The sequence below is a fragment of the Clarias gariepinus genome, chromosome 12, assembly GCF_024256425.1.
Source record: "Clarias gariepinus isolate MV-2021 ecotype Netherlands chromosome 12, CGAR_prim_01v2, whole genome shotgun sequence".
In the NCBI taxonomy this organism is placed as follows: domain Eukaryota; kingdom Metazoa; phylum Chordata; class Actinopteri; order Siluriformes; family Clariidae; genus Clarias; species Clarias gariepinus.
The window spans coordinates 15,177,501-15,203,829 of NC_071111.1; the positions used below are offsets into that span (position 1 = coordinate 15,177,501).

Below are 26,329 nucleotides of genomic sequence, written 5' to 3' on the forward strand. Positions count from 1 at the left end.
TAGGGACAGGAATGACCAGGGACCAGTCGATACTATATTATCACAATACCTAGGTGCCGATTTGGTTTGTACTGTATTACGATTCTGTTTGTATAACAACTTTATAAACATTCCAAGTCCATATATCTTTTTTTTTTTTTTTTTTTTAAGAATTCTAAGTTAATTTAGCACATACTTTGCTCCAGCCACACAGTTTGCTGTATTTCCTGCCATTTTGTGAATAGTTCAAAGCATGCTATGTGTGAATGGAATGGCAAAAAACACTTCAAATGCAAACATGTATAAATTACAAAATATTTTAAAAACATAATTTTGGGGTCAGGGTGACAATACACGAATTGCCACACAAAAGAATCGTGATACTCAACAGAATCAGTTTTCCCCTCGTCTCTACCAGTTCTCAGTTCCTGCTGATGTAGCAAACTTTTTCTGTAACCCAGTAGAGGTCATCTATACATGTTTTTTCTTAAGATAGCAGACTTCAGTTGATTACTTTCTTTGTAATTGTGTGTGTGCTTCTCACACTGTAGGTGGCTTAAAATATCCATGTAATAGCACTAAATGTACACTGTAATTTAAAAGTTATTTAGTTAATGTTGGTTTGAGATGAGACCCTGTAGCAAGAAGTCCCGTATTACTGTGTAAAGGCTCTTATTGACATTACTATTTTTTTCCCCTTCTAAAGCACAGCTGATGCTCAGCATCAAGATGCTTCTCTCAGCAGAAGAGAAAGAAAGTTTGTTTTATTAATGGCAGGGAATCGTATCAGATGGCTCTGCATAAAAGTTTTTTTAATCAACATATGTGGCACCCTCCTAACCTGCAGCTGAGCACAGATTACACTTTACATAGGGGAATTATTTTACACACACATTTTGTAGAGCACATTTAACCCAATAGGACAATGCTTTTATTGTCTTTTGTTATTTATTTAATTTTTACAAATATAGTTTTTAGTTTGGTATTAAACCAGTTGAATAATCTGAAGTGTCTGTTCTGGCTCTGCCCTTCTTTTTATTTTTTACTGCTGCTCTTTGGACTGGACTCTGTTTATGAATACTGACTCTGGGCTCACCAGACTTCACCTTCTATGTCTCTTTGCCAAAAAAAAAATAATTTTTATCAAAGATCGAGCCCTTTACTGCTTTATTGCGTGAAAGATCAAGCTGGTTAAAACTGTACTAACATCAATTCTGAGGACAAATATATGCCTTTAAAGCTGTGTGATTTTATTAAAACAGAACAACTCTAGTGAGAAATGTGTGCTCTCAGTCAGTCAGCAGTTTGGCTTGTGTGAACATTATTGTACCAGCTCATTTCACATGACCATGACTCAATCCAAAGGTGGACCCCACCCTACTTTTGTTCACTCTTACTGTTAATTACTGTATTCCAATGCCATATTTATTAGCTGACATCACTTTATGAAAGCTTCTAATTTTGCCTCAACTCTGTTAACTGTTGTAGATGTTTTTGAATAAAATGATTCAGTATGCTGTAGATAGATGTCTTATTATGTAACTATCTCAATTTTATGGAAGTGAAAGTTCTCGTGCAAACTATTGCCTCTGTATTTTGAACTGCTGGCTAGACTGCAGCACTGAGCCACTTATCAGAAGGAAAATGGTTAAACAATTCTTCCTTCCACCTAAGCTACGGGAACAGCATAAATACAAGAACAAATAAAGCAGGCTTAGGGTGGCAAGTGCGAACATTTTATAAGGAAGATTCAAGCGAGTGAGAGATTCTTGTCTTTATTATTTTTGTCACTTGAGTGGGTCCACTAGTTTGCAATATCCTTGTTGCTCTTGTAGTTCTCTGTTCCTCTTTCACATTAATACCGTATCTAGCATCAGATTTGTACCATATGTGCACTGTTTATTATCTTTGATCACAGCATGACGTTGGGATTTTTTTGACCTCTTAACCTTTGCCACTGTGGTTCAGCTGTGCTGAATGTATAGAGTGAACAGTATATAGGTCAGAATCATGGCCCACTTTCAGCTTAGCAAGAGCTATATACAGACAAAGGACTGTTTTCTTTGCAGGGTTAGTTAGTAATATGAATCTCTGTAAATTTCAGTCTTGTGTTCTCTTGTAAACTAAGTCTTTGCACAATAAAGGTGGTTGTTTCAAAACTCTTTGGGCTGAATAAAGGTGAGTGAGTGGAAGGGCATGATTAGGGAGGTTGACTTGACATCAATTATTTATGTTTAGCAACAGAGATGTTTGGCAGACAAACTGCAAAAATTTAATTTAATTTTTAAAAATAAATACTGAATCTAATTTAAATGCAGGCTAAAGACGGTGATCGGGAAATCAATAAGCAATCTCAAGTTATGTTTTCAAGAACATTTACCGTGATTACTGATATTACTAGCTATAAAAAACCACAGTATTACTTTGGATTTTTACCATTTCATCTCAAAGGACTGCTAACATTTAGAAGGTGTTAGAGTATTGTTAGTATTGTTACATCATTAAGTTTTGGGCTTTAGAATGGCACGACAGAGAACCTTTTTTTCCCCATCATTGGTCAGTTACAATGGTGCCATGTGTCAGGGAAATGAGAGGAATGACATGCACTGTCCTGTGTCAATCACAGAGACCCTAAAAAAATGCGTCACCCTATAGTAAGTGTAAGTGACCTTTTGTCATGTATCTGCAAACAGTTTTTAGTTGAGAAAGCTTGCTCCTCTCAAAGAGAATTTGTCGTATTAATTCAGTTATTAATTACAAAAAGGAAAAGAAAACGTCTGATTATAACTTCTACCTCACTGTTGCCCAGTCTCAGTTGGTGAAATGTACACTGTAGGGATTTACATGGCCCCAACACATCAGATTGAGATTGTTAGTCATAGTAAGTCATTTGGCATTTGAAGTAAAACTTAATACTTAATTTTAATAAAACCTGTCCTTTTGTCTAGTTTGTGCACAGTGTCTTAGATGTCAGTTGTTGACAGGTCGAAGTTTAACATGTAGAAAAAGAGGGGGAAAACCTTTTAACTGTGATCTGCCTCGAACTGCTAGAAGACGATAAACATATACTCAGTGCCACCATGCAGCCTGCATTAAGACAGACTAAGGAAAATGACTGTGTCCTAACACTTCTATGGTTCGATTCCCACCTTGGGTGTGTGTGCATGAAGTTTTCATGTCTTCGAGTTTGCGTGCTTTCTGTGCTTGATGGGTTTCCTCCAGGGACTCCTGTTTCCTTCCACAGTCCAAAGACATGCAGTTTAGGCTAATGGGTATTTTTAAATTGTTCATAGTGAATGTGTGCTTGTGGCATGTGATGGATTGGGGTCCTGTCTAGGGTGTACTGCTTAGGGCTCTAAATCTAATGGGGCAGTAGTCCTCCGGTGACCCTTTACAGGATAAGTGGTATAGAGAACGAGTGAGTGTATTAATCCAGTTAAATAACTGTTTATCTCACCATATTATATTGTTTGCTGTGCCAATCCCAGGTGCCATAGCAACTTCCACATCACCTAGCTAACAAACTTATTATTCGACCATCTCTGAATTGGGTAAAATCTGTCTCAAAATAAAAATGTATATTAAAATTTGCTCATATATTTTATGCTGTGTATAGCATAAATTTTTTTTTTAAATATAATAATATAATTGTTAAAAATTATTTTAAATAGAGATGGACCCGATCCGATATGATATCGGTATCGGGTCCGATATAGCCGTAAGTCCGTCATCGGATATCGGTCGGACAGGCCCGATCTATATATTCCGGTTCGCAGCTTGCACTGGACCTTAAACTCAACGCAATGCACCGCTCCTTATTCCATACCATGAACCTGCGGCAACTTCGATCTAAACAAGCGAATAACATTAGCTGTTGTTGTGAACAAAATGTCGCTCGTTTGGAGAGAGTTTAGTTTGGAAACGCCGAAAAGCAAGACGGCTACTTGCAATGTGTGTAAAGCCAGCGTGCCGAGAGGTGGAAGTACGGTTGCGTCGTACAATACAACTAATTTAATTAAGCACCTGCAGAGATTTCACGGGAAAGAGTACCAGGAATTTATGCTAGCAAACAGGGAAAAAGACACCAGGCAGCAGACGCTCATTGACGTTTTCCAAAAACTGGTTTTTTTAACTGACTTTTTTTTTTACTCTGAAGATGTTTATTTCTTTGCAGTTTTATTTTAAAGCCTTATTCAGTTGGTGCTGTTGTTGGTTTGTTGCTTGACCTGTCAAATAGATGCGTCTGGGCTTATTGTTTTTAACCTACTTTTTGATAGTTTAATACATTTTAAATAAGTATCTTGTTTTGCACTTTTATTTTTTACACAGTTGTTGCTGCTAAAATGGACATAATACTTGAACTTATTTCACCCAAGATTGTTGTGTTTTTGATATTTACAAAATTTTAAAGCTGTTGCTGCTACCTTTTTGTGAAGTGTGACATAAATTCCTTTTGAATGCTTTTAAATTCAAAGTAGTTGTGTATATTTTTTGCTGTTCTAACAAGTGCTTAATAGTTTATTTATTCTGTGATGTAACCTTACAAACAGCACAATTTCAACAAAAATAATGCTAATATTAAAGTAAAAAGATGTATTTTATCGGAATCTGTATCGGTATCGACAGTCGTCTATCGGAATCGGATCGGAACTGGAAAATCGTGGATCGGCCCATCACTAATTTTAAACGTATAACACCACTTCATGCTCTCCAATACAATTTAGAGAGAGGACTTAATAATTTTTTTACCGAAAAATGTTATTAGTTTTCAGTTTTCATTACAATTCTGCACCAATTGCATGGGTGGGATGTCTCTATATGCCTGGTTAGGTCTGTTTTCTCTTCTGTTTGTCCACCCTCTTACATAAGACATTGATTTTGCTTTAGTGCTTTGATGTGTGGCTCAAGCCCGGATATGCATCTCCCGTAATAACATATGACCTTTCTTATATTGCCTTAAAATGAAGATTTTCTATGATAATCCACAAATCTGCTAACGTTACCAAGACATTAAAAGCAAAAAGTAAAGCATCTAAAGTGCTTTTTTAAAAATAAGCATTGTGGAGCTTTTTTTGTCTTTCCCATAGTTTTTAGAATGCCAGAATTAAACTAATTTAGAAAATATTCTTGATTGTAGTTTATAGAGCATTACTTCTGACAAAAGTCAAAACAGTTCAATGATGTAGATGTTCAAATTAAATCCTCTCAAACACAAAATTCTATAAAAGATAGAATTTTTATTAAGTCTTCACATTTTTTTTTATTTTTATGTTGCTTGAATATATATATATTTTTTTATCGCCCCTTTTTCTTTTCATCACTATCAGGGCTTCTCCATCTAAAATATTACATGAATGGCTGTTTTCCATATTTAGCTACCTCACCAAGCTACTCATCTACTACCCTAGGGGAGAATAGATCGGGACACAGCATCTAAAAGTTAACATTTTTTGGTCAATCATTATGGTAAGTGCCATGGTAAATCTTTAACCTTCAGTGTTTCTCATAGTTAAAGGTAAAATCTCATAGGTCTCTAAGGCAACCAACAGCATTTGGAGGCCCTTGTTTTAAAGATGACTTTAACCAGCCAATCAATCCTTTGTAAGTGACACCTGGCATTTGGTGTTACACTAATGTCCTATACTATGGTTTGCTGAAGCAGCATGACTTGCCACCTCCTGCTCATGTGTCCTGCTTTTTTAATCTTTTGCACAAAGCATGCTTTGTTGAGGGCCTGTAAGTGGAGGCAAGTATATCTTTAGCAATATGTAATACAGTATAAAAATACTGTAATAACCTCATAAACTCTCACCTTAAACATCAACATACTCAACAGCAATTTTGACCCGCTGTTATGCTGAACAGGGCCACTGTTAGCTTTTATTTTTAAACAGATTTGTTCTTTCCAGGCTCTAAACAATTAACAATTAAAGGACTGATGGGAGAGGTATAAAAAAAATGAACAATTGAGCATTGTACAGAACAGGCAGCGGAACCAGACTGGACTGGCCTCGAGTGAAGCGGATATAAAAGCAGCATTGGGTCTGTCTCTCTATGCCACTTCACACATCAGTTCTATTCTCATAAACATGTTTAAAAAGAAGGATGGAGAGCGCAGTAAAGCGTTAGTGAAAAAGGTAAGAGGAGTGGCTTGCTGGGTGGGGTCCAGATCTCGGGATGGAGAAGAACCTGTGTGAAAAGTGTGTAGACAAAAGCTCATGTGTATGTCCGGTAAAGTTTCCTAAAGGCCAGCTGACCTCTTTAAATCATGTGGTGTCAGCAGTGTCAATTTCTTACTGGCAAATGGTTTGTGAGTCGATGTGAATCTAACACTAGTGAAGAACGAGGTACATGTGTACATTGTGATGATGGGTGTTGTATTTCTCTGAACTGCTTTTTGTGTTTCTGTTAAAAAAACAAAACTTGAAACTCCCTGTGTCTGAATGTGAGCATTTGTTTCTGACTGTGAGAAATTTCCACAGGTCTTAACTAAATGCTTTATAATTTCACATGTGCTATACATGTACAGTATGTGAGAAAGTGCTAACCATGCTGGCATCACCTGCATACTGTGTCACTAAAGATCATGTTCTTGTTTGTGCCCTGACTTTGGCCAGGACAAAGTGGTAATTTAAGATGGATGATAATTAAATAAATGGACTAACTTGTCCTAAGTTTATTTTGAGGCCATTCTGTGCTGCTCCGTGTTAATGTTCAAAGTAAAAGTTAGCATTTTGTGAAACATTGACACTAAAACGTCAGTGCAGCACAAGGGGCTCAGTGGTCTTTCTCTACACGTGAGTCAAGGTTCTGTCTGTTTAATCTGCCCTATTGTGTTACACATCTAGCTTGGTGAGTCAAAATGCTTTTTCACAAAGCATACAAAATGTCAAGGTTTTCTGTATACATGCGTGTGAGACAGAGAGACTGTGTGAGTCATAGCTGTATGCTCAATGTGTCACACTCTGTAAGCTTCAACATGACCAGCTTAACCACAGCCATCCCTGTTGTTCTTAAAATTATAGGATTTAAAAACGACACAAGAGCTTGGCAGTGTCGTTATTTTTTTTTTTTTTATTGTTCATACAGTATTTTTCGAACTTATCCGCATTCATGGGAAAGGACAGTGCATGTTCAGGTAGTTAGACAGGGAAGTTTCGCAATGAGAGAGGGTTGTTCAGAGAAGGCTCATGTCCTGCATGCCATCTTTTCAGTACTAACCAGACTCTACATATCTAGCATAAACAAATGTTTTTTTTTGAAGGAGGCATATTTTTGATGTATTGACGAGACTCAACATTTAAGACTGCTTGTTGGTTTATAAGACATTGTTGTGTGCACAAGGTAAGCAGCACTGAGTTAATTGTTGATCAGGTAGTATTTCATTAGGTCAGATATGCAGAAAATTGACCTTGAGGGCCAAATATGTCCGTCATTAAATACATGGTCATTCATTGTCACTGATGAGTACAATGGATAATGATTAATGTTTCACAAGCTTTGATATGATGTGTTGTTTGCACAACCTCCTTATGTAAGACTGCCATTTTTAATATCACTTGATAATACAGCAGCGGGATTTGAGAGCTGCTGTTCATTCAGATAATGTCATAAAAGAGACATTATCTGTACGCTGCACTTTAATCCTCTCACAACACCGACATCATTCTCTTCCTGGCAGCTGCCATGCCATGAATAGTAACATCAGATTACCCACATATCCAACAGTCGCTGCAGCTCACCTCATGGGGCACGTTTCCACGTTTCAGGCATATCATGTAGTTCCTCATCCGGCTGCTAATCGTTAAGAGAATGCGCTTTAGAGAAAAGTAGAAAAGTGTTTGCCAAATCTTGTGAATGTAAACCTGATAACAGGGGTGGGGCAGCATTAAGAAGTCCAGGTTTCGGGTATGACTAAAGTTGTGATTAATTAGAGCCTCACTGTGGAATTAATTTAGTAATATAAAGCAATGCTAAGGAATAGTTACTATGAGTAAGAAAATTTAAGGTACGATCAGTGATTTATTTATTTAAAAGAAAAAAAATTATTTCTCTTTGCATGAGAGTGTTCAATAGATCAAATGTGTTTTGGACTGAGCATTGTGAACAGGACAATATTTACCCAATCAGTATCAAATCTGAGGTTTTTTTTTTGTTTTTTTTTTAAAGAAAACGTTTTTCTTTAACTTTGGGTGGATAGGACAGAAGTATGTAATTGTATGTATGTAGCATGATCTAATATTTGCACACAAGCATTACCCCTCTGATGTGTCCTGGGTTCAGTTTGTTTGTGCATGCCAATATTGGCCTCATCCATATAATTTCTCCTCTTGTACATTGTGCAGCAGATCCAGTTTGCTGACCAGAAGCAGGAGTTCAACAAACGGCCCACCAAGATCGGACGCCGTTCTCTATCTCGCTCCATCTCTCAGTCTTCTACAGACAGCTACAGCTCAGGTACAAAAGCACTCATGGACACACACATGCGTGCACACACACTATCCTTAATTTTTTTTTTTAACTGATTGTCATTTTTATGGGTATGGCAGTCAGGTGTGTTTAGGAGATCTTTTTTTTTTTTTTTGGTCTGTAAGCCAAAGTGAGTTTTGTTAGGCCTTTGGCTCGATCCCCATGTTGAGAATTAAAATTATGTAATGTTACCTTATAACAGTGGTTCTTAAACATTTTCTGTCATTCTCCACTTGAGGGGGTGGGCGAATTTTCAAGCCCCACTTGTCAACAAAATGATAATGAAATCGGCCAAGTTAACTATTTATTGAAATATCAATTTCTACACCAATAGGATCAAAGAACACTAAGTTCAAAGCAGATAAAATACACGTGCAATTGTTATAATAGGCTTACTTTGTCACTTATCTAGAGTTTTCTTTCAAAGTCGAGTGGCTTATTACAGTGACTGGGGTGTGTTGTCTCTAAGTGTCTTCCTACTTTGTCGGTCTCATGCTGTCTGCTGCCAGCGGTTTAAGTCACAAAACACACACGGGTCTCTCCTCTGCCCCCACCATCCCCATCATGTTTTCCTTTCGGCTGGCTTTTTGGTTGATTAGGCCTTATAGTGCTGAATCACCTGCTTTTTTTTGTGGTCCATGTAACAAATGTATCCATTGATGTTATTATGCTCAGTACATACAGTATGCTACTGACCCGGTTTGTGTCCGCGGTAAAGTTAGTTTGATATTCGTATATATTCGCATCTCCGAATTTAATAGCTGCGTAAATAAACCCGCAAATAAGATACCCACATATATTTCCTCTCTACATTGTCTTTAAGCTACATCTGCCTTCAATTATACATGTTTAAAAGCATAAACACCATTATTCTCTATGGCACAAAAAATGATTTAGGGATCATCGCAAATGCCGCACACCAACAAAAAGCATAAAACGATATTGATCTTCCCTTCTGTACAGCGCCTAAAGGATCAAAAAGCAACTTTGTTGCCACACTGGAAACTAAAAATGCCAGACTAGTGCTGCCCAATAAAATATTAATTTTTAACACAAATACAGAAACATCAGCATATACATTGGAATAAATGAAATTACATATAATACTGAATGTTTCCTTATATTGTTCCTCTGCGATTAACAGGCCGACCGTTATTGTTGCACTATGGTTCCACTTTTTTTTTTTGTTATTTAAATTACTTGTATTAATGATCCATTTCTTTGTGTGTGATTGTTTAGTTTCGAGTGTCCGATCTTTATTGTCAATAAAGAAAAGCATGGATTAGAATAGGTACTTTCCTATTATTTTCCACTAATTCCCTCCCGTTCATTGCACCCCATCTGTCATGTCTGAATTCCCAACTAGTGTGGCGCACCCCACACTTTGAGAACCTCAGCTTTATAAGTAATGTAAATAGATTTTTCAGTCATGCTCTTGTCCTTGTCCCACCAGCTGCCTCCTATACTGATAGCTCGGATGATGAGACCTCTCCTAGGGACAAGCAGCAGAAGAACTCCAAGGGCAATGGAGATTTCTGCATTAAAAACATTAAGCAAGCTGAGTTTGGTCGCAGAGAGATAGAAATTGCTGAGCAAGGTAGGTCAAATAAACCACTATTGTCTGTATTGCTTACAATACAGCATATGATCGAAATGTTATTGTTTTCAAAATTGCAAGTCTTTAAAAGGATATTCCTATATGCTATTTGGGTGCATGAGTCAGTGGTTGGAGAGAAACATGCTGTTCTCTTCCTGGGCTGCTGAGTGGCCCATATGTTCAGAGTGCACCAACAGACCACATGGTGCTTCTTACTTCACCCCATAATAACCAGCTAAACATTGAGCACACAGTGTTTTCTGCTCTCTCTCATACTCATTTGATCTTTCTGTAGCTTCTTTTCCTGTTTTTTAATTATCAGTTAAAAGCACAAGCAGCTACATATCCTTTTTAAAAGGGATAGGCTTGCTAATAATAGATTTGTTATCGAGTTGATATGAATAACTTTCAAAGTCTATAACTGAGTCTGTTGTCCTACAGAGATGCCTGCTCTTATGGCCTTAAGAAAAAGAGCGCAGGGAGAAAAGCCCCTGGCTGGAGCTAAAGTGGTGGGCTGCACTCACATTACGGCCCAGACTGCTGTAAGTACGCTGTAATCCTGTACCTGTAATCCACGTAAAGCCAGAACAGATATTTAAAGTCCTTGTGTGTTTGCATGCATCAATAGGTCCTGATGGAGACCCTGTCTGCATTGGGTGCTCAGTGCAGGTGGGCTGCCTGTAACATCTATTCCACCCAGAATGAGGTGGCAGCTGCCCTGGCAGAGGGAGGTAAGGGTGCCTCTTCCTCAGTTTCTTTTCCTTTTCATGTATTGTTGCGTCATTCTGACTCTTGTCGTCATCATCTCCTTTGGCAGGCTTCTCAGTGTTCGCATGGAAGGGTGAGTCTGAAGATGATTTCTGGTGGTGCATCGATCGCTGCGTGAACGTGGAGGGTTGGCAACCCAACATGGTGAGAGAGGATTCTGCAGGGTGTCCATCTTAACCTGTACATCTGGCTTTATGGATTCATGCTCTGGTTATAAAGCCTCCAAACTCAACTTTGCCAAATCTTTAGATTCTTGATGATGGTGGGGACCTGACACACTGGATCTATAAGAAATACCCCAACATGTTTAAGAAGATCAAAGGCATCGTGGAGGAAAGTGTGACTGGAGTTCACAGGTGAGCAGTTAGCCTTGTATTACACCCAGTCCCCTACAGTACCTATCATGTGTTTGGCACATACCAACAATGTATTCAGGTCTTTCACTTGAACTTTATGATGGAAATGTCTAATTTTCATGATTTATATTTCGATTTTATCATAGACATTTTTGCTAATTTTTGTATGCATGCATGTACTCAATAATCCACAAAAAATATTTTTTATTTAACATTAAATAACATCCTGATAAAGATAAGAAAGAACCCAAACTGAACAGCAGTTGAACTTGGATTTAGGAGCTGCTGACCTGAGGATCTGTGACTGAACACACTGATACTGATTTTAACCTAAATAATTTTTTTAGAATATTGTTTTTATTTGTACAATCGTGGCCAAAAGTTTTGAGAATTACATAAATATTGGAAGATGGAAAAGTTGCTGCTTAAGTTTTTATAATAGCAATTTGCATATACACCAGAATGTTATGAAAAGTGATCAGATGAATTGCATAGTCCTTCTTTGCCATGAAAATGAACTTGATCCCAAAAAAACCTTTCCACTGCATCATTGCTGTCATTACCTGCTGAAATCATTTTAGTAATCGTCTTGTTAACTTAGGTGAGAATGTTGACGAGCACAAGGCTGGAGATTGGGTTAGAATGGCAGACTTGACGGGGTAAAAGGAGGGTGATGTTCGGAATCATTGTTCTTCCATTGTTAACCATGGTGACATGCAAAGAAACGCATGCAGCCATCATTGCATTGAATAAAAATGGCTTCACAGGCAAGGATATTGTGGCTACTAAGATTGCACCTAAATCAACAATTTATAGGATCATCAAGAGGAAAGGAAAGATGTTTAATTCTTGTTAAGAAGGCTTCAGGGCGTCCAAGAAAGTCCAGCAAGCGCCAGGATCGTCTCCTAAAGAGGATCCAGCTGCGGGATCGGCGTGCCACCAGTGCAGAGCTTGCTCAGGCATCTGAAAAAAGGCTTGTCCACAGAAGAAAGGGTGAGCGCTACCATCAGTCCTGTGTCATGCCAACAGTAAAGCATCCTGAGACCATTCATGTGTGGGGTTGCTTTTTATCCAACGGAGTGGGCTCACTCACAATTTTGCCAGATGTTAATCCCATTGAGAACTTGTGGTCAATCCTCAAGAGGCGGGTGGACAAACAAAAACCCACCAATTCTGACAAACTCCAAGAAGTGATTATGAAAGAATCAGTTTCTATCAGTCAGAATTTGGCCCAGAAGTTGATTGAGAGCATGCCCAGTCGAATTGCAGAGGTCCTGAAAAAGAAGGGCCAACACTGCAAATACTGACTCTTTTGCATAAATGTCATGTAATTGTCGATAAAAGCCTTTGAAACGTATGAAGTGCTTCTAATTATATTTCAGTTAGTCACAGAAACAACTGAAACAAAGATCTAAAAGCAGTTTAGCTGCAAACTTTGTGAAAACTAATGTTTGTGTCATTCTCAAAACTTTTGGCCACGACTGTACTTTTCAACCTTTTTTGTTTACTGAAACCTCAGTTTATATCTTGGCCTTTAAAGTTAGTTATCCACAGCTGGCAAACTGTGTCTGCCATCTAGTGGCTGGAAATAATAGTAGCTAAACTTGTACAAAACACAATGTACTTTTACTGTTAAAACAATAAATGAGCAAGGTTTTGAAATACAAGGTTATTTGTACTGTTTCTTGTAGCTTAGTTCTTATGTCTGACATTTCTTCTCTATTCTTGTCAATTAACTTGTACGGAGCATAATATACTATTACTGTTGAAATAATAAATAAGCAAGGATTTTGAAATATGAGATTAGTTATACTGTTTCTTTTTGCAGCTTAGTTGTTCTTATGTCTGACATTTCTGCCATTTTATGGTTAATTAACTGCATTAAGACTTCAAACTGAAATTGTTACCGTTAGCTTATTAAGCCAATGAAAATGCATGTGTAAGATTTTTTTCCTGCAGTGAAGTTGCCACATCCGATTATTTGATCCCCAAATTATACATCCCCTGCATCCTCATGGGCAGGATATTAAATATGAGCATGGGTTTAACAGCCTTGCCCAAAAGCCCAACAGGGGCAACCTGGCGGTGATGGGGCTCAAACCCCCAACTGTCCCATCAGCAGCCCAGAACCTCAGTTGCCTGAGCCACCATTGCCATGCCTCTGGGAATGCATGTTTTTGTGCATTTCCTCTGCGGCTGAGTTTTGTGGTCTTTTGGAGTATTCATAAGTGTGAGTGTGGGTGGGTGGAAGCCAACTTGTTTAAACAGGATCTTCCACTGGTTTTAAAAAACATTATTTTTCAGTAAAGATTCTGATCAAGGTCTAATCATGGAATGTTTTGTCTGAACCAAAAAAAACATACACTTATTATATATAATTTTAAAAAAACATACACTTATTATGTATAATTTTAACACCACTGACGGGTGATGTGATAGCTGCAAGCAAATAATCTATTCCTCGCAGTTTTTTTTTTTTTTTTTTTTTGGAAGAAGGAAAATGGACAAGTGTAAAAATCTTGGGAATTTGAAAAGGCCAAAACTCTGATTGCTATACATCTGGGAAATGTCAGAAGTAATTACAAAACTATAATGCGAGCACAATGCAGAAAATAGTACAGATCTGTTTAAACATGTAATTTTGTCAGCTTATCTGTGCTCTTTAGCCAGCACTGTAGGTAACGTAATTGCTGTTCTCAACCCCCCCCCCCCCAATCCCCCCCCCCCCTCTCTCTCTCTAATGTCTAGGCTGTATCAGCTGTCAAAGGCTGGCAAGCTTTGTGTGCCTGCCATGAATGTCAACGACTCCGTCACCAAGCAGAAATTTGACAACCTCTACTGCTGTCGTGAGTCCATTTTGGATGGGTAAGACATGCATTATGTCTGATTGGAAGATATTTAAGAAGTAATGTTCACTTAGTAATGTTACGAGAAATGTCTGTAGATTAGTCTTGTATAATTTCCCTAGCTGATGTTTGTATTTTATGTTTAAGTCTGAAGAGGACCACAGATGTGATGTTTGGAGGGAAACAGGTGGTGGTGTGTGGTTACGGAGAGGTGAGAGCGAGATATATGTGCAAATTATATTCATGTACACTAGGTGATGCATGACTTGCTAACTAGAAATATAAACTAGAAATAAAAAAAATACAGTTATCTATAGAAGGACATCCCAAACCACAGTTTTATTATGAGTACAGTCTAGGAAAAGTGCCGAATTTTTATCAGACTTGCAATTGCAGTCAGACATAATGTCTGCAAGACAAATAAATAGGCATTATAGTTAACATGTGATAGATTAAATTATGTATTTTTCACATTTGGTGTAAACTGCAATTGATCAATTTTTTTATTTACTCGGTTACTTTACTTAGCTGCCTTATCCTGCTCAGGGTAACTGTGTCTATCTGTTCATATTATTGCAAATATTAAGTGTATTAAAAGGGTTTATGGATGGTTACAAATAAAAATAAGTGTGGGAACAGGCAAGATTGGGATTGGGAAGAATTCTTTTGAGAGCAGGCGCACATTCATATTTACTTATAAACATAATATAAAAATTATAACCTCCATAAAATAAAAAAAGATTTCTACTATACAGTGTGCCGTTAACTAAAGAAATGGTTTTATCTGGTCTTAAAAGTTTCTGATTAAAGTATATCTAGTCGACTTTTCTTAACCCTTTGCCTTGCTCCTGTTTTTTTTTTTTTTTACTTTTCTAGTCAACATTCCTACAGCAGTGAATAGTGATTGTATTAGCTGACTAGTTAACTAGTTTATGCAAATTCTACTTCAAACACTCGTATCTTGAAAGAACTTTTTTTTCACATTCAATTGATTGTTATTGCTGTTGTTTTGAAACCCAATATGGCCACTAGATGGCTTTCTGTATTAAATGTCTGTGTTCGTGATACATGCCTGTTACATAACTATTATATATTTATCTGTTTTATCATGAACCGAACATGTTTGTTTAGGTTGGAAAGGGCTGCTGTGCTGCTTTAAAGGCAATGGGCTCTATTGTGTATGTCACAGAAATCGACCCTATTTGCGCTTTGCAGGCCTGGTAAGCCTTTGTTTATGAAATGTGGGGGGTTATAATGAGGTTATAGTTGCTGCATAGGTTACACATGCTTTTTTTTTTTATACGCCACACACATATATACACACACACACACACACACACACACACACACACACACACACAGAGGTGTTTGTTTTCTGAGTTGTCAAGGGAAGACCAGATTTTTTATTATAGAACAGATGTTGATAAAACATTCTCCATTTCACTAAATACAGTGATCGCCCATGTTGTTTGTGCTTATAATTGTTTCTTGATCTCTCAGCATGGATGGCTTCAGGCTGGTGAAACTAAATGAGGTCATTAGACAAGTGGACATTGTCATCACCTGCACAGGTTTGTTTTGTTTTTTGTTTTTTTAAAAAAACACTTTTGTATTTACTTCAAATACACTCATCGTCTAACTTTAATAGGAACACCTGCATATTTATACAGCTATCTAATCACCCAATCATGTAGGTGGTCAAGCTTTTTAGGCAATCTTTATATCAAGCTTCTTCATAGTTGGACACTGTAATTTTAAACATAGCAAACTGTGTAATCTTAAAACATGCCATGGTGCTTGGTGCCAGATGGGTTGGTGTGAGTATTTGAGAAACCGCTGATCTCCTGGGATGTTCACAACAGGCCCTAGAGTTTATACAGAATGGTGCGACAAGCAAAAAAGGAATGTTGAATGAATGACAGTACTATGGATAGAAACACCTTGTTAATTAGAAAGGTCAAGAAAATGTTCAGATTGGTTTGAGCTGCCAGGAAAAATATCGTAATTCATAAAAAACACTTCTTTTATCCATGAGCAGTTAAGCGTCTCATCATGCACAAAATATTAAACCTTGAGGTAGCTAGACTACAACAGTAAAAGACCACACTGAGTTTTACACTTCTGTCAGCCAAGAACAGGAATCTTAAGGGCACCTGGGAAACAACCCCTTTCAAATTGGAAATGTGTTGATTAGGTGGAAAAAACTTTTTCTGAGCATCTTTTACCTTCAATCAACTGCGCAGGAATGATAACATGTTTTTAACTAATATGTTTTTCTTGTTGGTTTGCTTCTCAGGATGTTGCTTGTTCATTGTTATGGGTCTGAATCTTATAGACATTTGTAAAAGTCAAAAATCATTTGTTTTGTAGCTTAGTGATCTTTGTCACACAAATAAGATGCCATCTGAAGCAAACATCCACTGTTTGAGCTTGCACATATTTTTTAAACTTGTACTGTTCTAAAAACAAAGGGATCGTTTTGAAGCATTTTTGACTAGGCGTAACACTCTTTATCTAATATAATGTTTTACATGCTTTTTTTAACTCTTAGTAAAGCCAAAGGAAACGTTTTAGCTAATTAAACGTGCTTTAAAGGTGACTGTGGAACTTGGTACACTAAGTGTTTTTAATTGCAGTCTAAGCTTATTATTTCTAATTGAACATTCTGAGCAGAATTTAATAATGGCTAAAATATATTTTTATTTCTCTTAGGTAACAAAAATGTAGTGGTGAGAGAAAACCTGGACCGTATGAAGAACGGCTGCATCGTCTGTAACATGGGCCACTCTAACACCGAGATTGATGTGGTGAGACAAACTTAACACTGTAACTGTGCACATGAGCACGTAGTAGCTTTTTGTATTACTCATAAAAATGTTCTGTCTTAATTTATAGTATTTATCACATTATTTATTTGATAATGTGTGCTTGTGTGTTCAGGCCAGTCTGAGGACCCCTGAATTGACCTGGGAACGTGTGAGATCACAGGTGGACCATGTGATCTGGCCTGATGGCAAGAGAATAGTGTTATTGGCAGAGGTGAGGTTATAAAACAAGATCATCTGATCTCCCTTTCAGCACTTATAGAGAAACAGGCAAGATGTTGACTTTTACATGAGTTGGTCATCAGTGTGAATAAGACATCAGTAGAGATTTTCATCCAGCACATAAAAAAAAAGAAATTGAGCCGTAAGGACAACATATTTTTGCTTTAAAGTTTTATTAGGTACTTGCATATATGTATGCCTTGGGGCTATGGACAGCTCTTTTTCTGACTGCTTTGATGCACTCAGTTGTGTACTTAATTTTTTTTTTTTACATTTAAAAAAGCAGGATTTACAAACATTTTCACAATCATTATGGTATATGCACATATTCTGGCTGATCCGTATAAATCACGTATAAATAAAAGTATAAATCGCACATTATGTTCAGCTCCTACACAGTGAAGTAAAAAGGATAAGCTTTTGTGAATTCCACAAGTCAAAATAAAAAATTAGGAACTGGCTATAGAACATGCCATGCTTTGCTAGGTATAGTATGATGTTGGTTATATTTGTTATAACTAAAACTATTTGTTTTATTTAGCCTCTGTATCTAAATATGTGTATCATGTTATGCATACAGTAGTTGCAGCTTATAGTATTTGCTCCACACCCCCGAACACATTAATAAACCTTTAATGTGTATGCGTTCAATTAGGGTCGTCTCCTCAACCTGAGCTGCTCTACTGTACCCACCTTTGTCCTGTCTATCACAGCCACGACCCAGGTGAGAGACACAGAGCACTATCCCTTCTGTTAGAATGCTAGTTACTGTTTGAGAATTTACTTGCTCTTTGAGGTAGCGAGGCTGATTCTTGCTTATGCGGGGGTATTGTATTTTTCTGAGTGTCTGTACGCTCATGCTTGACTGTATGCCCATAACTGTTGTCATGGTGACCAAGTTCAGGCTCCTCCCCTAGGCGCTGGCTCTGATAGAGCTATACAATGCTCCAGAGGGTCGCTACAAACAGGATGTTTACCTGCTGCCTAAGAAAATGGGTAAGATGCATAATGTGTATTTAATGTGTATATATAATTAAGAAAATTACTGGCCAGAACTTTTGTTCATGTATTGTGCCTACCTGTAGATATTTTTTCTGCTGTCTTGCTTGTGGTCATGAGGGATTATTACAGTTTGCCAGCAGACTGCACTGTGCTGAATGATTAAGCATGTGTGCTGTCTCCTGCTTGGAGCGTAACCATGTGTGTCCCAGTGCGGGCTTTGCAGGGAGAGCAGAATATAGGTCAGCCTGTCGGAGCCTGCTGCTAGTGCTCGCTGCACCATTCAATCCCCTTTCTCTCCTTTAAACCTGTACGTTAGCATCACTGCAGTAAACAATTTCATTAAAAAAAAAACGTTTTTAGGAAGCTGTCACTGATGGCGCAGGAAGGAAGCTAGTTTATTTCCAAGAGAAATATCCTTAAGGTAATCAAAGCTAGAAATGAAGCATTCATACCGTTTACATTGCTTGAATGAAACTGAGGAGCATTTCTTCCTGTTTTTTTTTATTTTATTATTATTATTCCTTGTTCCCATTTATTTTTATTTTTTGTGTGTGTGTTTGTTTTGTTTAGATGAGTATGTGGCGAGCCTTCACCTGCCCACATTTGATGCCCACCTCACTGAGCTGAGCGATGAGCAGGCCAAGTATCTAGGCCTAAACAAAAACGGTCCCTTCAAGCCAAATTACTACAGGCAAGTACACTTTACTAAGAGTCATGGCATCTTCTACTGTCTGTTGTTCTTCTGCTTTTGTGAAAAACTCATCACATCCTCTGTTGCAGGTATTAAAGCATCTTACCAATGGAAATGAAGATTAGCAAATTTAGCCAGATTCATCAATCCAGGGGAAGCTGGGGTTCAGCCTCTTGGTCGGGGGGAGGGAGAGGCTCTGTGCTGATTGGCTGGAGCCTTTGGCATGGCTTGCATTGGCTACAGCAGTTTTTATTTATTTTCTGCTACAAACAGCATAACTCTAATCTTTTTATGAGCTGCTGCTGCTAGTGGTTCATCCTAGCACCATCTTTATAGAGATTTCACCCTTTCATCCTCTTTAGATTCCTGTGTTAGTTGTATGTAATCCGTTTAGAAATCTTTTGTTTAATGTTGGCTAATCTGATTTGAAAAAGATGAAAAAGAAGAAACTAATGTACCTTTTGTTTTTGTTCCTTAATGATTTTATGTTGGACATGCAGTTTATCCTATTGTCTTTATTTTCTACTTCTGTGGGTATTTCATTTTCTGTAATGGTGGGTTGGGACACAGGTATGGCTGGGTCCAAGGGTCCCAATTATCTATTTTCTTTTTGTTTTATGATTTTTTTATTTTGATTTTACTGAAATCTTAGGATTTGGGTTTTATTTAGTTTTTAATTACAATAAGTTAGTCAAACTTTACCTAGACACTGGCCTCTTTGCTCCACTGTCACAACAGCTGGATACAGATTATTTCATTGGTCAGATTGCAGCCATCTCACATGTCTCCCAAGAGGCTTGTGCTGTTTCGGTATTTGAAATGAAGCCAGTATTAGTGTTTTAAAATGTTCCCTCTTTTCAACGTCTCGTTCTCTAGTTCTTGATTTTCTTAAAATGTTATTACATTATCACAGATGCTTTTCAGGCTGTATAATCATTTACAGGGGTGTATATTTAAATATTTATACAGAAAACTTAAGATTTTTCTATCTTCTACTTCCTTTTTCTTTTCCCATGCAATCATCCTGTATTAATATAGAGATAAGCAAATTAAATGTTCTATTACGTTTTAGTGTAATGTTTAATGTACTGAAACGTTCAATTTATATACTGTGAAGTAAAGATTATTTTGATGAAATACCAAATGTATAGTTAGGTCCGTACCCACTTTCTTTGACAGGCCCACCAGAATTTGTCTAAAATGGAGGATTAGATAAGGCAAAGAGTGACTTCGGTGCTCATTTCATGGTTTTAAGGGGTGATTGGAACAAACTGCTTTGGCATATCTGTTCTCAAAGCTGCCTTGCTGGAATTGCTTTTTGAAATTGGACAAAATCTGGCACTTTTTCACTACACTATTAATTTTACTTTTACAACAGGTGATATTACATCTTTGATCAACTCTGTACGTTTCCCATAAGAGGCATTGAATTGCTTCTTTACCCTCCATATATCTGTGTTTCCTGTACCATTTTCTTCTTTTTCTGCATAGCAAAATAAATTTATCAGTTAAAAAAAATATATTAACACCAACAATGCACAACACTTAGATTTTCATGTTAACAGATTTATACATATCTACAATTCAAATGCCTGGTTTGTATGTTTATTCTGGTAAAAGCAGTGTTATTCAGGTCTTACTGTACTTGGCTTGTCATTCTAAGGTGTTGACAAGCTCAGCATTAGTACACCTCGACATCTAAAACACTTAATTAAATCACTCAGCATTCACGCTAATGATGTCGAATTTTCTTCCCCAAATACACTTGGTGTTACGTTTATGTATCAGAGCGCCATACTGTATCAACATGTTCAAGTTATCCCCCAAATGTCTGTCAGTTTCTCCATCTGTCTGTGTTTAGTCGAGAACACTTGTGCTGACCTTGATGTTTTTTTTATTTTTATTTTTTTTTTATTTCCCCCCCTGTCTGTGTTTGGCTGTGCATACATCTGCATGTGTGTTTGAGAGAGCTCTCGTGTGTATGGTTTTTTTGCAAGGTCAGAATTTTGTCGCAGTGTTGCTGTTGACTCAGGATCCAAGCCTCTGTCTAAGACTGACCTGATCAGTGGTTCCACAGCAGCATGTGCACCGAGTTAACACCAGCATCTCGTATAGAAACGAGCTTAGTAGGAACTAAATCAAATCCACTCCTGTATTTATTGTATTCAGTACAAAAAGAGAATCTTTAATGTTACTTGTTAAAACAATGTTTAAATATTTCAAATTGATGGTAGATGAGCAATAATCAATATGTAACCTGAAAGAATGAAATAAAAGTCATAAAAATGCGTTGTAAGACATTTTCAGGTATTGTAGCCTGTTTTTTGTTATGCACTAATATGTAAAAGGCAAGCTGAGAATATCATTCTGGTGATTTTATTTATTTATTAATTCTTTGTACATGATTTCTAATATATCACTGAAAAGGAGATCCTTGCATTAGGGAGTTTTGTAAACCAAGCCAAAGCCACATTTATTTTAGCCATGCCTAGTCAGCCTGCAGATTATTGGCCTCAGTGGTAAATAATACGCTTTATAATTAGGATGTATTTCCAGCTTGCTTGTGGAGAGGATATTCTGTTAATTGAGCTCAGAACATCCAGGCCTTGCTTAAATTAGCCAGCTCACTCCAGTGTTGGTGTGTTACACTAAAATCCCGATGATGTTTGTTATTATATAAAGTTAAATCGTACTGAATAAGGCTCGGGAATATTTAAGCAGCCTCAACAATCAATTTCCGAATGTTTTCCTTTACTATATAAACACTGTCAAGCAGAAGTTGTTTCGTAACCTCTACAAGACGCAATTAAAGAAATCCAGTTAAGCTGTCTTACACACAAGGTGACCTGGAGATGTTTGTTTGTATTTTGCAGTTGGCAGTAATTTTTTTTTGAGACCATTTTTGTCTTAACATTTCTAAGTCTTTTAAAGAAACACTTTATAGCTTTCATGTAAATGTAACTATAAATAGTTTAGTGAATTTAAACATGTCAGTCAATAATTAAAAAAAATATTGGTAAAAAATAAAACGCTTTGCAACATACTTTTATAAGAAAATAGGCTTCAGGATGTAACAGGAACTCAAATTCACACTGCTGCATCATACCACTCTGGTGGATTATTATTCAGCACTCCGTATAATGTTTTATTCATAATATTAACAGCAACACTGACAGTAGTGCTGGTTGTAATTCAAATAATTTATTAATGCACATAATTTTAATATGGTTTCCATGGTGATTTATTCAAAAGGATGCCGTAATCTAGGTTTAATGACTACTTTTGAAAAATGTATCAACTTTAATATAGGGACGTTTTCTTTGTACAGATGGTTATTTTGGAAGTAGTCTCTTGTGTCAGCATACTGTAACACAAGTAATGCTGTACATTTTACGTATCCTCCCACATGCAAGTTTTTAGACAGGTTGTGATTTGTCATTTACAACAAAAGAGAGGGAATGTGTGAAAGTAAAAGGCATTACAGATGTTAATGTAAAATGGTGATAGAATTCATCAGGCAAAGCTAACCCTTTGTTTAAAAAAAAAAAAAAAAAAAACTTATTTTTGGAACCTAATTTGCCGGAACCTTGACTGAAATTATCTTAACTTTTTGACATAGCTCACTTTTTCTAATACCTCCCTTTGGTTACTCTGAGACAACAATGAGGTTCTCTACAACAATGCATGTATTATCAAAAACTGCTGCTGTTGCCACTCACACTTCCCCATATTGTGCTAGAATGGACACCTTGAACTACACATTTGGAGAATGGAGTAAGCAATGGACATTCCAACTAAAAATCTAATTAATCTGACTGAGTGGTTTGATCTAGAATGTTTTCATGTACAATCTGAGTTAACTGAGTTTGATTTCTCTTAATTTCACAAGATTAAAAAATAAATTAGCACCCAAACACATTTGAATAATCATGTGCAAATAGAGCAACAGAGAAATTTATCCTAGTAGATGGTTGGTGATAAAGCTGACCACATGCATAATGCTCTACCTTCAGGCAGGATGATTGCTATCACTTGATCACAACAATAATAATGATAAACTTGGTTATCCATATATACATGCACACTCCCAGTATTGAAGCTATCTTTTCTTTTTTGAAAAAATGCAATATTGAATGAGAATAGTATAGTTGCAAGCAATGATGAGCAGGCCCAAGCACTCATGCCATCGTCAGCTGTACGCACCAGACAACCTGTGGGACTTTTAAGCATACTAAGACTTCTAAAAAGAAAATGGTATAATTTTAAGACATTGTCACGGCTGGACGGGTCTTTCTGGCGTGCATGGGTGGCAAAGGCAGAATGCTTGTGTGTGTGTGTAATGTAGGTAATGAGTGTCTATTGTGTGCGTTTTACAAATAATTCTAAATATCTGACCTCCTGTTGTGTTGAGCCCATGACATGCAAAATGAAACTTATTCAGCTAAATGCGGCCTAGAAGAACAGAGTTTGACATGTATAGGTGCATATAAGCTTCGTAGGAAAAGCTATGCTTGGGGCAGCAGTTGTGTGCAGCAACCTGTGTGCTGTTTTTGAGCATGTTAAGACCCCCAAAAGGGTTAGGATAATTGAAAGAAAAGAACAAGAGGGACCTCACAAGTTCATAAGATTAGCACTATTAAAACAGCATTATCAGAGCGATGGTGATGTTGAAGCTCCCAACGTCCCGATGTCACGCCGTCATAGTGCTTCGGCCCTAAATATAGCCAGGTTCAAAGAAGAATTATTCTTTTTTTTTTATGTAAGAAACATGTAATCAGAAATGACTGAAAAGTATTATCACATGCCCTACATGTCGAAAGTATGAGAAAAATCGGAAAAATATGGGAAACACAAAGTGTAGTTTTGTTTCACATAAGTGTAGTGTCTCTAAAAGCCACATGTAACTTCATCATTGTAACTAAGTTTTAGCTTTAAGATCTTTCTCTTTCACATTTCTTTATGAAGTTTATGTAACCCTTGTTTCCACCACCTGCATTTGTACCTTTTTAGACAATATCCATGTTGAGGATAATAAGGTGGATATTGACTAAACTGAGCTGCTGTTTCACCAGCAAAGACTGGTACAGTGCCTATAACAGTCCTGCTGATACAATCTGGTCCAATCTGTTTATCAGTGTCACATTTTCCTGTTCTATTTCTTTTGAATCAGATTACAAGGTACTAACAACAACTCTACCAAGAGAAAAGTCTCCCCCTGTCTTTAAAGAAAGCAGGGGTGGGGGCAATAGCCTCAAACGTAGAGGTGATATAACTGTTCACACCAAACGTATTGCCATTCTGGAAAGTCCTAAATTAAAATGAAACTATCAAATTACAATCACTTACAAATCAATATCACAACAAATCAATTATTTATGGAATTTTAATAGCTACTATTATAGAGTTATGAGCAGAAGTTGCTTTGATTGATGTTCATAGCATTGTATGTGTTAATGAAAGTAAAATAAAAAAAAGTAAAAATAAAACGAAATGTGCTGCACTCTGTGTCTACATAGCCAGAGCCAGACTAAGGTCTTAAATGACCGTTTTCTATCAATATTCAGTATTCCTCATGGTTCACTTGGGACTTTTCTCTCTTTAAGCCCCAGATAATCATCTTTCACTTTAGTGTTTATTGGCAATTAACTAATTTAATGCTAGCTTGAATAGTTAGGAACCTCTGATTGGCAGGAGATTAAAGGGGGAAAAGTGTGCTATTAATTTAAATTAACACTATTTATCCCTTTTCCAGACACAAATGCTTGATGGTACTACCTAGCATTTTACTTTTCTTACACCACAGCAATGTAATGGTGATTACGAATTTAACTGATTAATGAATGTAATGTTTATTGACTGTTTGTCAAAGCATTTAGTTCCAGGTACAATTGATGCCATTTTTCGTTCTCTTGTTAATCACTTAATTAAGACACAATGATCTGTCCTGAAGACTCTCATAGAGTGAGAAAAAAAAAAAACATTACACAGCACTGACACCTAAGACTCTTTCCATAAATGTTCTTAGACATCTTTAAGGTTCACTATATCAATGATATATTTTTCTTTCTTTATATATTTTAACATGTTAATTAAGAGCGTATGGTCTGTCTGCATGGTCTCCACTGCCTGGGTTTTCCCTCTGGTACTCTGGTGTTCTCCCACTGGACAGGGACATGGGCTGCAGAATGACTGCAGTGTTTCCAAATTGCTAGTAGTGTAGTGTTTGACTACAGGGTGAGTGAGTGTGTGTCCTTGTGCCAGGCGATGCGTAGGCAGTCCATCCAGGTTCTCAGCCTTGTCCCCAGTGTTCCCTGGGATGGGATCCAGGCCCCCACCACCCTACACAGGATAGTAAGTAGTACAGGAAATGAATGATGGGAAGGCATGACCTATGATTTAAATAAGATCTGGTGCTACTCTCAGAGCTGCTGTTTAAAAATTAATCAGACCAAATCAGATTTAAGAATCAAACAACACTTTTATAGAGCACTTTATGCTAGTTGAATACTATCAAGGAGAAATATACATAATCTTTGTCATATCTTGTGCTCATTTAACCTGATTACTCTGCTAGTACTTAATTAGTGTTGTTTACATGGGATGTATTTATTTTGTGTATTCATGTGATATAAGATTCATAAGATAACTAGTGACTGTCAACTTTTGCATCTCCAGCTGCGTCTAAATGCAACGTTCCTGTCTTTTACTATCTGCTGTTAAAGGCAGAAAAAAAGCGGCGCGAGACGCGGCGCGAGAGCCGTGTGTGTAGAGTCTATGTAAATCCCCGCCCCCTTACCGCCTCGGCGTCCAATCAGAGCGTCGCGGAATTCTGAACTTGGCAAGCCGGCAGCGTCGCGGTCAATGTGACGGTGCGCGTGCGGACGAGACAGACAGCAGGGACACGCGCGGAGACACGGAGACACACACACGCGCGAGCCATGCAGCAATCGGACGACATGGAGGTACCTGTCTTTACTATTTTTTTATTTATTTATTTTTTTTACACCTTTGAGACATTGAAGACACGCAGGAGTGTAGCAGGAATCAGCAGAATCAGGACGCGGCGCGCGCGCATGTGTCGGGGGTTGTTGCTGGGGAAGCTCGAAATGCCCTTGTTCCAAAACCTGACTTCTTATTTTGGCGACACGGAGCGTGAGAGCTATAAATATCTCCCCATTTACAGCTCAGGGTAGCCATGGTGGGACTGCGGGACTTAAACAGCAGTGTCAAGTGGGACCCGTTCAGCCCTGGGACTGTCCAAGCCCACTGCGTAAAATCCACCTGTCTCTTTATTCTAATCTTATATACAGCAGCGGTAGGTGTAATGCACCTCTGTGCTCAGGGATTGTTGTATATACAGTGTGCAGCAAATGTGTTTATTCAATGATCAACCGTCTTGTTAATTTATCTTCAGTATAACTGCTTTATCATGGTCAGAGTCACAGTGTTGATATGAAAACCCCATTTCCACTGATCTACAAGGTCAAGACTGAATGCCCAAAAACTCTAATGCTCTAATGCCTTTACAGCACATCATCCAATAATTCTCATTAGACCTCGAGAAGAATTCCTCA

The 26,329-nt window shown here is 37.5% G+C and overlaps 2 protein-coding genes across 4 annotated transcripts in view; both read left to right on the plus strand.

Annotated features, from left to right (window-relative positions):
• ahcyl2b (adenosylhomocysteinase like 2b) overlaps positions 1-21,055 on the plus strand; it is a 37,318-nt gene extending 16,263 nt beyond the window's left edge. The window contains exons 2-17 of one of the 2 annotated variants that reach the window (XM_053508636.1): positions 8,325-8,436; positions 9,902-10,045; positions 10,487-10,587; positions 10,674-10,776; positions 10,863-10,957; positions 11,063-11,169; positions 13,918-14,034; positions 14,163-14,226; positions 15,147-15,235; positions 15,516-15,586; positions 16,728-16,822; positions 16,956-17,054; positions 17,718-17,786; positions 17,980-18,058; positions 18,635-18,755; positions 18,845-21,055. In XM_053508636.1, the coding sequence (XP_053364611.1) occupies positions 8,325-8,436; positions 9,902-10,045; positions 10,487-10,587; positions 10,674-10,776; positions 10,863-10,957; positions 11,063-11,169; positions 13,918-14,034; positions 14,163-14,226; positions 15,147-15,235; positions 15,516-15,586; positions 16,728-16,822; positions 16,956-17,054; positions 17,718-17,786; positions 17,980-18,058; positions 18,635-18,755; positions 18,845-18,851 (1,473 nt within the window). In that variant the 3' untranslated portion in view covers positions 18,852-21,055. The remainder of the gene's footprint in view (positions 1-8,324; positions 8,437-9,901; positions 10,046-10,486; positions 10,588-10,673; positions 10,777-10,862; positions 10,958-11,062; positions 11,170-13,917; positions 14,035-14,162; positions 14,227-15,146; positions 15,236-15,515; positions 15,587-16,727; positions 16,823-16,955; positions 17,055-17,717; positions 17,787-17,979; positions 18,059-18,634; positions 18,756-18,844) is intronic. The other variant, XM_053508637.1, reaches the window with a different exon arrangement.
• A 4,610-nt stretch (positions 21,056-25,665) lies between these two features.
• Positions 25,666-26,329, plus strand: part of strip2 (striatin interacting protein 2) — a 38,527-nt gene continuing 37,863 nt past the window's right edge. For both annotated transcript variants that reach the window (XM_053508516.1, XM_053508517.1), the window contains exon 1: positions 25,666-25,717. In XM_053508516.1, the coding sequence (XP_053364491.1) occupies positions 25,694-25,717 (24 nt within the window). In that variant the 5' untranslated portion in view covers positions 25,666-25,693. The remainder of the gene's footprint in view (positions 25,718-26,329) is intronic.